Raw genomic sequence first — 15,903 nt, 5'->3', positions numbered from 1 at the left:
GTGAAGCGACCAATGGGCGGCGGACTGCCGGGAGTCCTGCGTGGAGCGCTTATCCAATCGGATGCGAGATGGCGCCGGTGGTTCAGCACCACGGGAACTGTTCGCAGCAGGAGGCGGCGGAACGTAACCCCATAACCCTGCCGGAGACGCAGCACCGGAGAGGTCCAAGGTGGGGTCAGGGGGTCATCCGGAGGTTGGAGCGAGCTGTGTCCATGTCTCGAGCTCACTCTTTGTGTGTGTGTGTGTGCGTGTGTGTGTACCGGGTTGTTTTAATATAAGTATGGGTGACTGCACCAAAAGCTTATGAAATTAACTAAAACATCAAGGTCCACTCAGCTTTCTATGGGTCCATGGTCTTCCTCAGTGAATGGCTTTTGTTGAATTGACCTTTAAGAAAACAGCATCATGGGAACGTCAGTGAAAACAGCAAAACTAAGAAGGATAGGAGGCCTTTCGTTTCCCTCAGCAGAACGTGATGAGTAATGTACTCACTGGAAAAAAAGGGTTTTTCCTTCCAAAGCATGGGCGATAAACTTTTGTGGGTTTTTTTTGTATTTTTACAACAACATAGCTAAAATAATATAGATAACTTAATCAGGTTAAGATCAGGAAATCTTTTTCAATGAAATATGACTCAAAATGTGCTCTACTACAGAAATATGACACCTACGAAGGAAAGAGGCCAAATGTTCATCCAGCAGATATGGAGCAGACTTAAGCAAAAAGGGGAAAAAGCTGATTATGAAGTCACACTTTGTAAGATGATCTACACAGCCAATAGATGCAAGACTAGTAGCCCATGCTGGAGACACATTTTATTTGGTTTTTCCTAGGAAAACACAAAGTCTATATGAAAATAAGCTTAAACAAACCTGGAGACTGGAAATTCAGCACCATACGTATGCAGCAACAAGGCCCTTTTCATTGTCAAACGGTCTTGGCAAGTGACCCAAAATAAAATATAATTCAGATGTAAAATAAGTGCACAAAAAAAAACTTTAAAAATTGATTGAAGCACTGGAGAGTGATAAAAAAAAACATTTGATATGATGGCAAACACCTTAAAAATAAATACAGGATCAGTAGCGGAAAATGATGCGTCTCCGTAGCCCCGCCCATAAGTTAAGGGAGTGATGGCAGACAGCCGGACATGTTGCATGGCAACATGCTGTATTTCACATGCACAGTTCTTTATGTAAAAACCTCTCAGCTTCCAGGGGAGCGCCTCCGCTCGGGACTGAAAGAGTGTCCTGCACTTCCTTTTGTGACACAGTCCTTTTATTTCCACATTCTCATACGGCCACTGCTTGCACCTCCTCCTCCTCCTCGACGCTCACCACTTCGCCCGCCACCTCCACTTCCACCTGAGAGTTCACCACCTGCTGCCCGTCAACTTCAGTCGTGGTCACGTGCACCACTTGGATCTGCAAGCCGGCCTGCTTCAATCGCTCCACGTCCTCCTCGCACATCTCCGCCACCCCTCCGTCCTCCAGCACGACCGTCGTCCTCTCCTCCATCTCCATCACGTCCACGGGCTCCATCGTGACGTGCTCCACCTGGATGCCGTCTTCCAGCAGAACCGTTTCGGCTGTCTCTACGCCCTGCGCTTCGATGGCGAGGGCGGCGGACGTGGCGGCGGCAGAGTCGCTGATGACCACTTCCTCCGTTGACTTGTCCTCAATGGAGTGGATGTGTTTGAGGTGGGCCTTGAGGTCTTTTGGGTGGGTGAACCACAGGTCGCACATGGTGCAGTGATTGGGCTTGTCGCCCGTGTGGCTCACAAGATGGTCTTTGAATTGGTCCCAGCTGTTGAATACGCTGCTGCAGACCTGATGGAGGAGGAAAAAAAAGTGGGGGTCACATAGGAATTGCTATTACTACTACATTTGGTGTTTATTAAAACGGTAACAAAAGGCACATCACATGCCCGGAGCTCAAGGTACGTTTGGTTTTGGACTGCTATCAACTAATGTAAGGCCAAAGAAAAGCTAAAAGAAATGTCAAGTATTTGGATGAAAACAAATGTTTAAATTGTCCTTAACATTTTATCAAGAAGTTGCCCATAAATATGTGTTACATTAAGAGGAATACACAGGAATGACCCCCACAATCTAAACTGGGACAACACATCAGTACACACAAAACTGGTTAAATATTCAAGGAAGTCGGGGTCCCAAATGAAAAAATATATCAGAATGCCTGGCCTTTTCTGACACGTCCCATGCTGCCATTAGGAAATACACGTGTACAATCAAGAGGATGTTCACTACCGCCATTAATGTATTGGTATGAATGCGGTTAGAAGGGAAATGGCTGAACACATATGATGCATGGATTGTTGAACACAAATTCAAGATCTCAACCTACAAATCCCATCTTAATCCATCCCATGAATTAAGTTACGACTCACGACAATCTTGTGACACACGCTAAAACTCAATCCTCCCCCTTCCCTGATTCCAGACCAGTTGTACCTGGCATTCGTAGAGTTTCTTGCGTCCTTTCTTGGCTCCGGCCCCGTTCTGACAGGCTGCCATGTGGCACTTTAGGGTGCTGTTCCGTGCAAATCGCTCGTGGCAGTCTGAACACTCGTAAGGTTTTTCACCTACAGAAAGACACATAAAACCAAGGAATACATTTCAATACTAGATGCGACACAATAAGTCAACGACGCATTATTATGACCAAACGAAAAACTACTGAATGCCAGCAGCTTTATTTCATCCTTCTCACCAGTGTGCTTCCGCAAGTGCTCCTTAAAGTGGCCAAAGTGGTCAAAGTGCTTCTTGCAGTATTCACACACGTGCACTCTCTTCTGGGGCTTCTGGTTCAGAGACAGCTCCTCTGCATCAAAGTGGAACGTGGTGACGTGCTGCTTCAAGGCGCCCTCCCGCGTGTAGGCCTTCCCGCAGTAGTTGCACACGTGGGGTTTTTCCAGCGAGCCAAGGTGTGTTTTCAAGTGCTGTTTGAGGTGGTAGTACAGCTTGAAGCTGCGATCGCACTTGTTGCAGCGGAACATGTTGTCCACTTGGGAAATCTGGACCTCTACGACCTCGACATTCTCCAGCACCTTGGAGGCAGTCACCGTTTCCTCCTGATACACCACCTCCTGACGAGTGCAAACACATGGCAAAGCAGGGTAAAGACATGTAGAACACTTACTGTATTCACACCGTTTAACAATTAATAAACAAGATGGCACAAGACACTCAGCTCGACCGAGGCTCTGTGACAATGCAAGTGAGTTTACCTCTTCTATTGCGTCCTTCTTCATGACATGCAGCGCAGGTTCCCCTTGCTGATACTTGCTGGTTATGTCAGCTAAAAGAGCCAAAGCAGAGTCGTCGGACGCCGCCTGAGCATTCTTTGCCGCGTCGACCACCTCCTCCAGTCCGGTCTCCTCCACCTCGATGGCCCCTTCCCCCAATACCTCAATCTCCATCTATAACACAGGGAAAAAATGCAGTCCTGACAATTAAATGTTCGCACTTCATACATAAAAGGTAGCTGTTACAACCAACTAATGTATTGCTATTGGATGCAATATTAAAATCCACTGCTTTGCAAGGAATACTAGCAGGGCTGGACTGGGACAAAAAAAGGGCCCAGGCATTTTTGCTTCAGACAGGCCCACCACAATCGGTCGGACACAACCACCAACCAGTACACTATCTTTGCGGTCCCTGTAGATATGCACATCTACTGTTCCGTTCCCAAAAACCCATACAAAGCTGAGAACTACTGTAAGTGCCATGGACCAGTGTACCCACTCTCTCTTGACTGACTCCCAGTCCCTGGTGATCAAAGCTGGCAGTGGAGCAGGGCCTACACAAAGTAATCAGACAGTTGATGGAACCCATTGACTTCCACTACTATGGAAGTCAATGGAGGTCCATCAACTGTCTGATTACAGACATTCTTCAAAATATCTTTCTTTTGTTTAGCAGAATAAAGAAATTCATACAGGTTTGAAACAGGTGAGTAAATGATGACAGAATTTTCATTTTTGGGTGAACTATCCCTTTAAAGAGCACAAACCCGTCTTTAATGTGACACCAAACAACATTTACCTCTAATTGTTGAGATACTTCCCATAAAAAACCTATACAAACAAATTACTCACACATATCATCCTGATAATATTTATAAAATTTAGAGTATTCACTTGCCGTAATATTGCACATTGATGATATTGGAAATTCAGAATATACATTAGAAAATATCTCGTTAGTTGAATATACAACTTTCAAAATGCAAAGCGGGTTTTTAACCCCTAAATAACATACATTAGCGGCCTCTTCTAAGGTGTAAACTTGTTGTGGGCGAGTAATAATTAAAATAATCAAATGGCATCATTTACGTTTTTTTCTAGAGAAGAAGGGCCGTCGACGTTATGAGTTTGAAATGGTTACATTAGAATATCCAAAGTTGCAATTGAATAAGTGAACTCTCAACTCTGCTAGCTACAAAAACAGTGCAAAATAGCTTATGCAGTGTTATTTGACTTTAGCTAACTGAGTGGCCATTGCAGTAACTTTTAAGCAACAATTTGACAAACGACAACCTGACACTCAGACTTTATAATAGCAACAACCGACAACGATTATGTTAGTTGCCTTATTATAATATTCATTAATTGAGGTAACTGTTAAATCGTCATCATCTTGGTTGTGGCCCAGCCAGGCCCACACACACTATCCTCATGCACTGCCCTGATTAACACTCCCTCCCTGTTCATGTAGCTACCTGCCTGCTTACCATTTCAATGACACTCTCCTGCTCACTCTGCCCCTCCTTGACTTCACTGTCAGACTCAGACACCTGCTGCACCTTCTCCTCTGCTGCCTGCGAGCCGCAAGCACCGCTATCGCTATGGCTAGTCACCTCTCCTCCTCCATGTGCTGTGTTCACCTGCTGTTTCTGCAACATGTCGTCAGGTACTGTAGTAGTTTTGGAAACTCTGAAGCTACAGCACTAAACACGTCAGTTATTTTTGAACATGTTGAGGCATCAACCTCTAGATTTTTTTTTTTTGGCCCGCAATTTCTCCACACCCCCCTTGCGCCTACGTTTTTGTTTCTCCATCGTAATCCACAGATTTCTTTTTGGCTCTGAGCCACTGACTGCATCTGACTGACACACGGAGAGGGAGGGGAGGAGCCTGCTAAGAGATGATTGGGCAAGCCCAGTGTCAGTATGGAAAATGAACCACTGGGCCGCTGTCCCTGCTTTATGGGCCGGTCGAAAGCAATAAAATAAATAAAAAATTGTATAGGCCTATCGACCGGCCCCCAAGTGCGTCGGCCCACCGGGCATTTGCCCGGTATGCCAGATTACCAGTCCAGCCCTGAATACTAGCTGTTGGAGTGTGACCACCATGAGAGTACCTACCTGTTCTCCTTCGGCCGAAGGAAGGGTTTCTGTTATCACATTAGATGTCTCCGCAATCTTCCTCTTTTTACCTTTGCTCTTTGCAGTCAGCGAGGGATTGTCATTTATTCTACAAGAGAAAGCTGTTGGTGAGCGGTACCGAAGTTTGCACCAAGAGGTGCAGACAGTTTGCTTTCTAGCTCATAGAAAAAGCTTCACCAGTGAATATGCAAATGATATCATCTTTATTTTGATGGTCAGCAATAGGTGACATGACAAGTGAATCAAGACTCACTTTACGTTGAGCGCTTTGATGGCCTCGTGCATTTGGAGGTATTCAGCGGCCTTCCAGACATCGTTGGCCTCTTCTTCTCCGACTATAACTAGCGTGGCTGTGTACGTGAACTCCATCAGCTGGCTAAAGGCTGCGTTACTCACTCCTGGGTATGACAGAGCAGCATTGGTGAGTGACAGCTGTTGGACGTAACACAATAACATATATTTGCGGCTCCAGACTTTTTGATGGAGAAGCCTGGAACAATACCTTAATAACAAAATCTGTATTGCCTTCTTACTTTTCTTCATCAAAATTCAAATTAAAGCACAAAATACCTTCAATCTCCACCAGAGGCTCCTGGGTGAAATCTTGGAAAAACGTATGGAAAAACTGACTGCATGCTGCCAACACTGCTTTATGGGCTCTGAACTGGTGTCCTGCAAGAGACACGAGAGACATGGCCATAAGAAGCATTGATAAGGCGTTGATTAGGAATGAGACATCATGAAGATGACCTGTGGTAAATGCCAACTCACCATCCACAATCAAGGTGATGTCTGTGAACTGGTCCAGCTGTCGTTGTTCGTTGAGTTTGTCCATCATGACTTTGTAATGCGCTGGGTACTCATCGCCTCGCTCCAGCTCCGCCTCCGCCTCAGCCGCCATCGTGGACCGTATCCTTCTCTGGAAGAAGGGGGAAGATGGAAACACAAGAGTTAAGATTCTTCATGAAATGCAACACAGCCATTAACTGAAGCGATCGAAACACACACGCAGACGTGCATGAAGGCCTGACAATGTCACTTTGGTACCCCTGAACTCCTTAAAAAACGTTTTTTCAAACACTTGTTCACACCTGCAGTCATTTGGTGGTGATAAATAAAAGTTCCATCTGCATAACCCTTACAGTAATACTCTCCCTCATCAGAAATCCATGTATGAAGTTTGGGTGGCAGATGTCATAGCAGCAGCAATGTCAGCACAGACAGGGTTTGTGACCCCAATGGGTGCAACCTGACACAAGATATAGTGTAGTGTGTAGTCTCTCTTCAAACAGAAAACTAGAGTTCAATTGCACCTCAGTCCCTTCACACATCACTACAGTTTCTAACCAACATAGAATATATACATAACGTTATTATAATAATCATATAATAAGAACATGTGTCATCAATTAGAACAACTTTGTGAACGCCATCGGGTTTCTTTTCAGGTGAAAATTATGTCAAACTAAAGTAAAAAAAAACGTCATGAAGAGATTATTGAGGTAAATGTCAAGTGAATGCATTTTTATTCTATTTTTATGTATCACTGCATCGGAGTTCGCTGTTTTGGAGCTAAAGTGGAAGCACTTTATGCAAAAGACAACAGACTAATTAAACTGCACCGGTTCGGAAGGAAGTGAATTCATCGGAGGTGTTACGTTGCTCTTAAACAATTAAAACTTTACATTTAAAAAAACCTCCCCGTTTGTTTGTAATAGCGGAGCCTGTCGTGGCACACGAGGAGTCCGGCATGACACGTTAATTCAACGAATGACCCCACACGGCAACGTTAACGCCTCTGCTAACGTTAGTTCATCTCCATGTTAGCTTAACTAGCACAACATAAGATTCGGCCTCCGAAAGAACTGTAACACAAGTAATTTCACATTCCCTAGAGATAAGTTAAACCCAAGCCAAACTCACCAAGACTTGACAAACCAATGTAATAGTTTTGATTCAGCAACATGAAGGAAATAAACATGCTGCAGCCCCAGAGTCTAGAAGGTAACGGGCCTCCTAGCACGCTCGCCATTTCGCGTTTGACAATCAACATTACGTCATCAAACCGCGCATTAAAATACACTTTTCCAAGAGAGATTTCGTAATTATAATCGCCATGGGTCAAAATAGGGCTCAGAATCCATCGGAATTCATACCTCAAGTTTGGTCAATCTGCTTCAGAAAGTTGCTTTGCGATATTATTTCCTTCGACGCATGTAGCACTCTTCTTCTTTCGTTGCTCCAAAAAAGGGCGGTCGTTCTGCCTGCAGGCCTCAGATTCCCAGAAACCCTTGCGAAGTCAAGGACGCTGAGGAGCGTTGCTTAGTGACAGCTGTGGTTGTTCTTCTGATCAATTGAAATGTATCGGTAGTGAAACGGTACTAATATTTTCAGATTTAATTTACATTATGTTAAAATCTAATTTGCATTACATTAAAACCTTTTCTTCATAAATTGGCAGTAATCTAACAAAAATAACCATGTAAGTTAAAATCTACAACAACCACACCTTCATTTAGCCGTAGTAAGTAACATAAACTTTGAGTAATGCATAATGCAGTATAAATTTACATTGAACCAGTTTATTTATACCTATCACCATGGGAAGTACAGCGAAAACAGAGTATTAAAATTCAACACACAAGAAAAGGCCGTGCTTTAAGATATAACTAAAGAGGACCGTCTTATAGCAAAATATAGTACTTAAAGCAGCAGAATGCGCTAGACCAGGTCAGATGATGTAACACTGCAGCTTTTGCTAGCCATGCACTTACAGTATTAGTCAAAAGATGCCTTTTCTCATTCATTTCAACTTTGGACCGGTACTGTATAATCATGTGATACACACATGTCTTAGTATTATCAGACAGTATCTGTCTGTGGCCATAAGATAAGGTATGGCTGATTTGAACAAAGTGTACTGCATAAAAGTATAAATTGTATTTAAAAAAGTCATAGTTAAGTGAATCGAAAAAAGAGCTTAAACAGAATGTTGCAATAAAGGTATGAGAAAGCACGTTACTTCAACTTCAATTTTGTGAAACTACTAGACATGATTTACTACAGTTGTTACAATCTATAATTCAGAGGCAAAGTCCAAAGTATCTTTGACAAGGTTTTATGCTGACAAAGGTTCACAAGATTGTGATCTGTTTTACTGTCAGTTATTTACAGTTTATGGTGAATTATTATAATCAATTCAGATCTCTTGAAATGTCCTGATGTGTATTCTTTTTTGAAGGTCAGTGAGTGCGAATGAAAGGCGCATGTCACAGTGCCAGACATTGTAAATGAGTAACATGGTGATGCAGACAGCCAGCCATGGCAGGTCAAATGTTTCTGCTCTGTCAGCTGATGCTCCAGCACACATCCTGTGGTCCTGTCTTGCTGTATTGATCAGAAGGTGATTAAAAACACTGATATTCATATTTACTCTGAAAACTGGTGCATGTTGCTGGTGCATGTACAAACATGTGTTTGTACATGCACCAGCAACATGCACATGGAGCACAGTCCATGGGGCAGGCATTAAACTGCATCACCATGGAGAGAAAACAAACACTTCCCAAACATAGTTACATCAAGAAGCTGCAAATATAGAACTTACAGCTCTGCATTGTTACTTTTATTATGTCCTTTGTGTGTACGGCTCACCATAGTTTCAAATGTATTCACACGCATTTCATTATTTGCTTAACAACAACGGCGCTAACATAATCTTGCCATTGTTCTTTCACTGCCCCAAATTGCTTGGCCTATCTGTTCTGCATGCAGACAATCTCCCCTGCCTGGTCGGACTTTGACGCATTGTAACGCATTAACTGCACACCGACCCGAAGCAGGGAAACCAGTTGTACGAAGAATTTAAATGTGCCTCAACAATGAATAGAAACTTGCCTGAAGGCAGATTGTACGGTTTGATTTTGCTTTCTTTGCCCTGTTTGGAATATTATTATTTTTTCCACCCGATCGCTCACTTAGTGAGTTAAATTCCTCTGTTCTAATAAATTACACTTCTTGTTTTTGTTGGGCTTGCCCGTAACTAAGTACGATTGGCTTCATCTCCCATGTTCAGAACTATACAAATCCCTGTTCATAGTTTCCTATTTTAACCGTATTGAATGCTAAACTGTAGAATACTTTATCCTTAGAACATGTCACTGCGTATTTTCTTGCTGTGCTTGTGTTGACCTTGCAAAAGCGAGCTGGCACTGGACCAGAGTCCCAGCATGTGTCCATTTTCACTTCCCCTCGCTTGCTAAAAGCGAAAAACACAATTGCACAATATTCTTCCATGTTTTGGGGAACTCATAACGCAACTCTATCATATGCTGAACTCGATTTGAAAGGCAAAGGCAATGCACTCTCCCCCGGGCTGACATATTTTGCCTAGCCATAATGAAGAGGCAACTGTATCTCCTTCTGCTGAAAGAATTTGTAAAATGCAATCTGCTACAAAACATATTCTATTAAAAAACAAAAAGAACAAGCGGCGATCCTATCAGCAATTGAATTTGCAAACACAAGCATCACAAGACTTCCTTTTTTAAGTTGAGAAAAGTGTAGGCATCAGCATAAAGATCGGGCTGAACTTTGTCCTACCTCCAGAAAGAAAAACAACAGGCAGACTATAAAAGGGGGGAGCAGGGGAGGAGGAGACTTGTTTTGTTCAAGGAGCTGCAGCAACTCAGAGCTGAATAGAGAGACGGAAACTTTTCGACCAAAAGGGTAAGTGAGAGAGTTCTTTGGCTATCACCGAGTTCCACGAAATGCAGAAAAACCCAGAAAGCGAAAGCAGCATTCCTGCCTTTCTTTTTTACAGTTTGATCAGAAAAAAATGTGATTTGTGGTCCTCGAATGAAGCGCTTTGCCTCCTCTACTTGCTGCAGTCTTCTATATCGTCATACTATCTATTATAGAAAGATTTGTGGAAATGTTAAAATTCTGACCCTACTCTGACCTTTTGTACAATCCTATCCTTCTGTCCTCTGAATTTGACCAATCTCTGATGTCCCCCCCTCCCTTTTTCTCCACACTCACCTCTCTCTCTCTCTCTCTCTCTGTCTGTGTGTGTGTGTGTGTGTGTGCTCGGCAGATTTAGGCTGTGGGGAGGAGGCATCCCAGGGATGTGGGCGTCCCTCAGCCTGCTCATCACTCTCTGCCTGCTCCAAGGGGGCGGTGCGGAGAGTGTTGGGGATGGGCCTCATTGTCAGCCGCCTGCGCCGTGGAGGATAGGGGAGGTGGAGCCTATGGAGGGGGCGATGGGCCGGGTGACGGTGGTGGCCCTGTTACAGGCCAGCTGATTGTTCTGCTTGGTGCAGGCCTCCAGGTGTGTGCAAACATCCGTCCTTCTCATGCAACAATGTTCCCCTTTAAAGAAGTTACAGCTTGTTTGTGAAGCAAACGAACCAGGAAAGCTCTTTGTAAAGATTGTTTTTTTAAACTTTATTTTTTTTCAATCCTTGTTTGAGCAGAATGGACGGCCTGCGCCAGAAGCTGGAGAGTCAGGGACTGAGGGACGTGGCCTACATGGTCGTTAACCAGCAGGGGGAGCAGGCACAGCGCCTGCACCCCATGCTGGCACAGAGACTGTCGGTGAACATCAACCTCTACAAACAGGACGAGCAGCAACCTGATGTTTGGAAGACACTGGGCGGAGAGAAGGACGACTTTCTGGTTTACGACAGGTCTGTCGCCAGCGGTGGATCGTGGATTTCATTTTCATTTTCTTTTCCGTTCCTCACCAATGTTTCTGTATCCCTTTGCCCTCAGGTGTGGCCGCCTCACGCACCACATCGCTCTTCCCTACTCCATCATCGGTCAGGGCCACGTGGAGAGCGCCATCAAAGACGCCTACTGCAAACGCACATGTGGGGATTGTGTGCACGAGGTACAAACCGCTCACATCAGCAAAAATAGACATAATGAATAATAAAAAATAAGCTCATTTGTGGAGTTTTATTTCTCAAACCAACAGAGCGACACGACACCTGAGGAGTGTGTGGAGAAAGCGGCTGCACAGCCTGACACAGACGCTCCCCCGGTTGTGGAGGACAATGGTGAGGGAGGTGGACATCATGGACATCACCACCATGGCCACCACGGTCACGGCCACGGACACCACCACGGTCACCACCATGGTCACCACCATGGTCGTCACCATGGTGATGGCCAGCAAGCTGTAGGACACCACGGGCACGAGGGACACGTTGGGGCATCTCACAGGCAACATAATTCCGCTTTAGACCAGATGCAGCAAGAAGCGCATATTCCCCAGATGCCGCATGGGGCCGAAGCGGCCCCTGCGAGGCCCTGAGTGGAAGAGAACGCCAGATGTAAGTCAAAGCACAGCTGAAAGTTGGCAGCGGGCTCCGACAACGAAGCCTCTCTTAAGCTCAGCTGATGCTGCCACTGACGCAGGCTGTTTGGCGAAGCGGGGAGCGAGCAGCCGCTGGGCCTGTGACACTGTGACGAGGCGCTTCCCGCCTCCTGACAGTGACACGGGCTGACGGCCGGCGTAGCCAACGACGTCAGGGAGACCTGACAGTGACGCTCGCCCCCGGCCGGCTGACAGCAGCCTGAGCCGGCCCCGTGAGCCTGAGCCGCCGGTGTGAGCTGAGGATGAGAGCAGCTGTAGGCCGACTCTGATTTCAGCCTCAGATTGAGACCACCTAGAAACACCGGGGGCCAAGCGCTCTTTTATACCAACTAGTACGACCCTGGGAGAGGTCAGGGCAAGCCTGCGCGCCACGCACGTGGGACAGATGAACACAAGTCCAAAGTCACACGGGTAAATAACGCCAACAATTTGTCGGCCGGCCGAGGTATACAAATCCAAGAATACATGCTGTGTTTCGCCTGTTCTCCATGTGTCGGTCTGCGGGTTGCCCTCGTCCTGTCTCAGGATGCTTGTGGTTGTCGGTGTTCACAGATGGGCCCCCCCGCCGTTTTTGCTCTCTCCATCCTTCATGAAGCCAGGCGCAGAAACTACGCTCTAGTGGCGTCTGTTGGAAGTCAGGATGGAGGGAGAGGAGAGGGTCGTTCGTGAACACGACAAACACGTTAAACATTACCGGAGGAGAGGTTAGGAGGAAACAGAAGAAGAATAGAAGAAAAAGTGTACAATCTGCGAAGAGAAAATCAAACTAGAACCGAAAAAGAGAAGTTTGCAGTAAATGCCACATTTATTTGTTAGCGAAACCTGAAAAGCACTGTTTTTATTTTCTTGGAACACAGTTCTGATCACATTTAAAAGCTGAAACTTTAGTGCAGGCTATTGTTTGTTGTTCATGAGCGCATATAAACCACCACAAAAAAAACATGTATCTAGCATAGTTTGTTTGATAAAAAAAAATATACATTTAAAATGCTGAGTGCAAGAAAAACAAATGAAAAGACTCTATTGAAGTGAGGAGGGCAGAGGGGAAAATGAGCGTGAAGCTGCAACTGTTGGAATACGCTCTCTGTACTCAATGATGGTTTCAGCGGAAAGATTAAAAGTCACCCTGAAAACCTGATGCTTGTACAGGAAACTGTATTGTGTAACGAATGTCAAACATAGAACCGAGAGCTGAATAAAGATGGTTGAGTTACTTTTGAGTCGGTGGGTGTGTGTTCTTGTTAAAGGGCGACATGTGAAAATATTGTTTTTTTTTACACAATATTGAGATTTTCCTATGGGAAAATAATCAAAATAAACATCAAAGTGAATTACTACTCTATTTCCGTCTGTGGAATTATACCAGATTCACTTAAAGATAATCATTCTCTAATGATCATTATCTAATGCTATCTCAAAAACACGTTTAAGATGTTGGTAGAGTCAGTGGTCTTTCAATCACGACATCGGGGGCTCGATCCCGAGCTGTGCCAACGTGTCCTTGGGCCAGACACTCAACCCCAACCGTAGCTGTGATTTACCTCCTTCTGACAACTCAAGGACTCAGACCAGCAGCTCTGTCCTGCTGGATGCCATTGTTGAATTGTAGGCCTCAGATCTACAATCAGGGTTCTTTGCAGGTCAACTTGTGCCAAGGTCAAATGCACCTTTATATTGACCTTTATATTTCAAGTAGCCTAATTAATGGTACAAGTTATCCCTCTTTTGTTTCAATTGGACTTTTTTCATGTAGTTTATTGATATCCAATGCTTACAATATGAATACCTTTGTTCACAATATATTCATCCATTTTACACGGGATGAGTAAAGTAATCATCTTTCCATAAACATGCAAGTAATCTTTTTTTTTAACACTAACCTCTTTATTATTTTTATTTCTTTATCTCTTCTGTAATTACAATTTAAACAGATAAAAGATGACTGTATTTTAGCATACTGACTCTTACATTTGCTGTGTGAGAAGAATTGATGGGTCTGGAGGGAGTGGTGTGGGGTGGGGGGGGGGCTTGGTAAATATCTCTCAACTGTCCTGCACGTGCCTGAGAGGTGGACGCATGTGACTCGGGAAAAAGGAAGAGGGATCATATAACCTCCTTACTTGTAGATTCCTGAGATCCACACAAGTTTCCAGCGTGCTGTTTAAGACCGATAGAGCGATCTTAAATCTACGTGTCCCAATTCTGTTAGGTAGATAAAACGGGTTTCACTAGATATATATATATATATATATATAGATATAACTGATATTTGTACAGACGGTACAGCAGATGGCGATGGAGGTCCACACTATAAATCATCCACCACACCAACAGCTGTCTATTGAGTGCACTCCTCCTCTCACTGGCCTCACACTAGCTCACCACACGGTTCTTCAGATTTTCTCCGCTCCGATGAATTACTCTAGCAATTCTAACCATCGTGCAAGTTAGCCATCTCCATCTTGTTTCCGCTTTGCAAACAAACAAACATTGCAGTCTCAGTTCCAGTGGTCCAAAATATGATATGCAGATTCTTTTGTCACATGTCAGTGGGTGAAAGTGAGCGCTCATAATTTCGAACTAAACTTAACTCAACAACAAAAAAAACACCCAACCTGTTTTCCACACACCGTATTTTGGTTCACCAACTATTCAGCTGGTTTGTGACATATATGAAGAATCTTACAATAGATTGATAATAAACTTATTCGTGATCTAATTCTTGTATTGATAAGGCTGTCAAACAGACTCTAGAAAAGTTTTTATTGAATATGCAGTAAGACATGTGCATTAACAATATCTGTGTTTGGGATTGTTTATCTGCAGTGTTCTTGAATACGGGTTTTGCTCATTTTCTCTAGCAGTTTTTTATACAATTGCATCAACTTAAAGGGTGAAAATCGACAAAACTGTCTTCAAGACTAAGGTTGCAACACCCTCTCCTCAGCGTAATTAATCTGAATCGTGTGTGTTACTGTGTGTCTGAAAAGGTCAACAGCCAACCAGAGGTAATAAAATGAGGCCTGGGTGGACCGCCTGTGTGGGCGTAATTGGGCTGAAGATCCAATACAGGGAAACAGTGACTTATGGGTAATTACCTGCAATGTCCTGAGACGAAGAGCTGTGATTGGCTGTCTCTCTGATTCAATCAGCCCCACACAGAGCAGTGCAATACAGAGCCTCTGACTTAATTGTCCGATATGCTTTCCCCCCGACGTGCGACTGCTTCTGCAGCCGCTTCCTCTGGCAGCAAGAAGGGAGAATCACACACTCGTTCGCACACACACAAAGCGCCCTTGTGTTGCTCACAAACAAGTAGGCATTCTCCACCCTGGAACTGCCACAGATGCACTTCTTTTTTTTTTTTCAGACACTCAACTCTATTTGCATTTAAGGTCTCAGGCCTCAGTGTGCTGTACATTTGGGGTCTGTGCTGATGTGAGCCGTGTTTCACTGTGCTGAATGCTGCTCGTGTACTTTCAACGCCACAGTTGCCCGTGAGATAAGGAAATATTTTGTTCTATCAGTTACATTTCAAATAAAAGATCACTACAGGCTTCCGTTCTAAATCACTTTAAGTAGTCTGGATAACTTAATTGGTCCCATTTACTTTTATTTTCCTACAATAACACATTAGATTATATGTTTGGTTAAATACTGGGTCCAATTTAACGGTAGTGCTACTCTCATTATCATCATGCTGCCGACTGGGGAAACAGAGTTATTCTCTTCTCAAAACAATTTTGGTTATGCAATCATGTAATCTGAAAGCAACATGTGATTATATTAGGAAAGTTAGTTAGGAAAGTTAATTTCTGTAACTAATTTCATTTATACTAGATTTTTTTTACACTGGCACTGACAGAGTGCTACTACCGAGATCTTAAACTAGGATCTGTCGGAAACATGAAATCTATAAACAGTTCTATCAAAACTGCATAGGCAAGGTGCTTTCAACTAGGATCTCCCAGCATCAAAATACATAGATACACTTTTGTTGTTTTTACAAACAGAAAACCATGATACAAAGTCATGAAAGTGTGCTGAGAGAATAAAGCACCTGTGAGACATGAATAAAAGTGGACTAACTGGGTAATACAACTGATCTAAAA

At 44.0% G+C, this 15,903-nt stretch overlaps 2 protein-coding genes across 3 annotated transcripts; one reads left to right on the top strand and one right to left on the bottom strand.

The window, feature by feature from the left end:
• Window positions 1-797: 797 nt before the first annotated feature.
• znf131 (zinc finger protein 131) lies at window positions 798-7,717 on the bottom strand. 2 transcript variants are annotated; one of them, XM_037482608.2, is made up of 9 exons: window positions 7,569-7,717; window positions 6,184-6,331; window positions 5,983-6,084; window positions 5,666-5,810; window positions 5,392-5,500; window positions 3,251-3,442; window positions 2,734-3,109; window positions 2,475-2,605; window positions 798-1,829 (listed from the first exon to the last, which is right to left on the bottom strand). In XM_037482608.2, the coding sequence occupies exons 2-9, from the start codon at window positions 6,311-6,313 to the stop codon at window positions 1,293-1,295; spliced, it is 1,722 nt and encodes a 573-aa protein (XP_037338505.2). In that variant the 5' UTR covers window positions 6,314-6,331; window positions 7,569-7,717; the 3' UTR covers window positions 798-1,292. The 2 variants fall into 2 exon arrangements, with proteins under 2 accessions (XP_037338505.2, XP_037338506.2); XM_037482609.2 differs by lacking the exon at window positions 7,569-7,717 and adding an exon at window positions 7,336-7,467.
• Window positions 7,718-10,035: 2,318 nt separating this feature from the next.
• selenop (selenoprotein P) lies at window positions 10,036-13,011 on the top strand. The gene is made up of 5 exons (XM_037482616.2): window positions 10,036-10,140; window positions 10,508-10,741; window positions 10,887-11,099; window positions 11,185-11,302; window positions 11,390-13,011. Exons 2-5 carry the CDS (start codon window positions 10,539-10,541, stop codon window positions 12,005-12,007), a joined length of 1,152 nt encoding a protein of 383 aa, XP_037338513.2. The 5' UTR covers window positions 10,036-10,140; window positions 10,508-10,538; the 3' UTR covers window positions 12,008-13,011.
• Window positions 13,012-15,903: the final 2,892 nt, after the last annotated feature.

The sequence above is a fragment of the Pungitius pungitius genome, chromosome 5 (genome assembly GCF_949316345.1).
Source record: "Pungitius pungitius chromosome 5, fPunPun2.1, whole genome shotgun sequence".
Taxonomy (NCBI): domain Eukaryota; kingdom Metazoa; phylum Chordata; class Actinopteri; order Perciformes; family Gasterosteidae; genus Pungitius; species Pungitius pungitius.
This window is presented reverse-complemented; position numbering and strand designations above follow the sequence as displayed.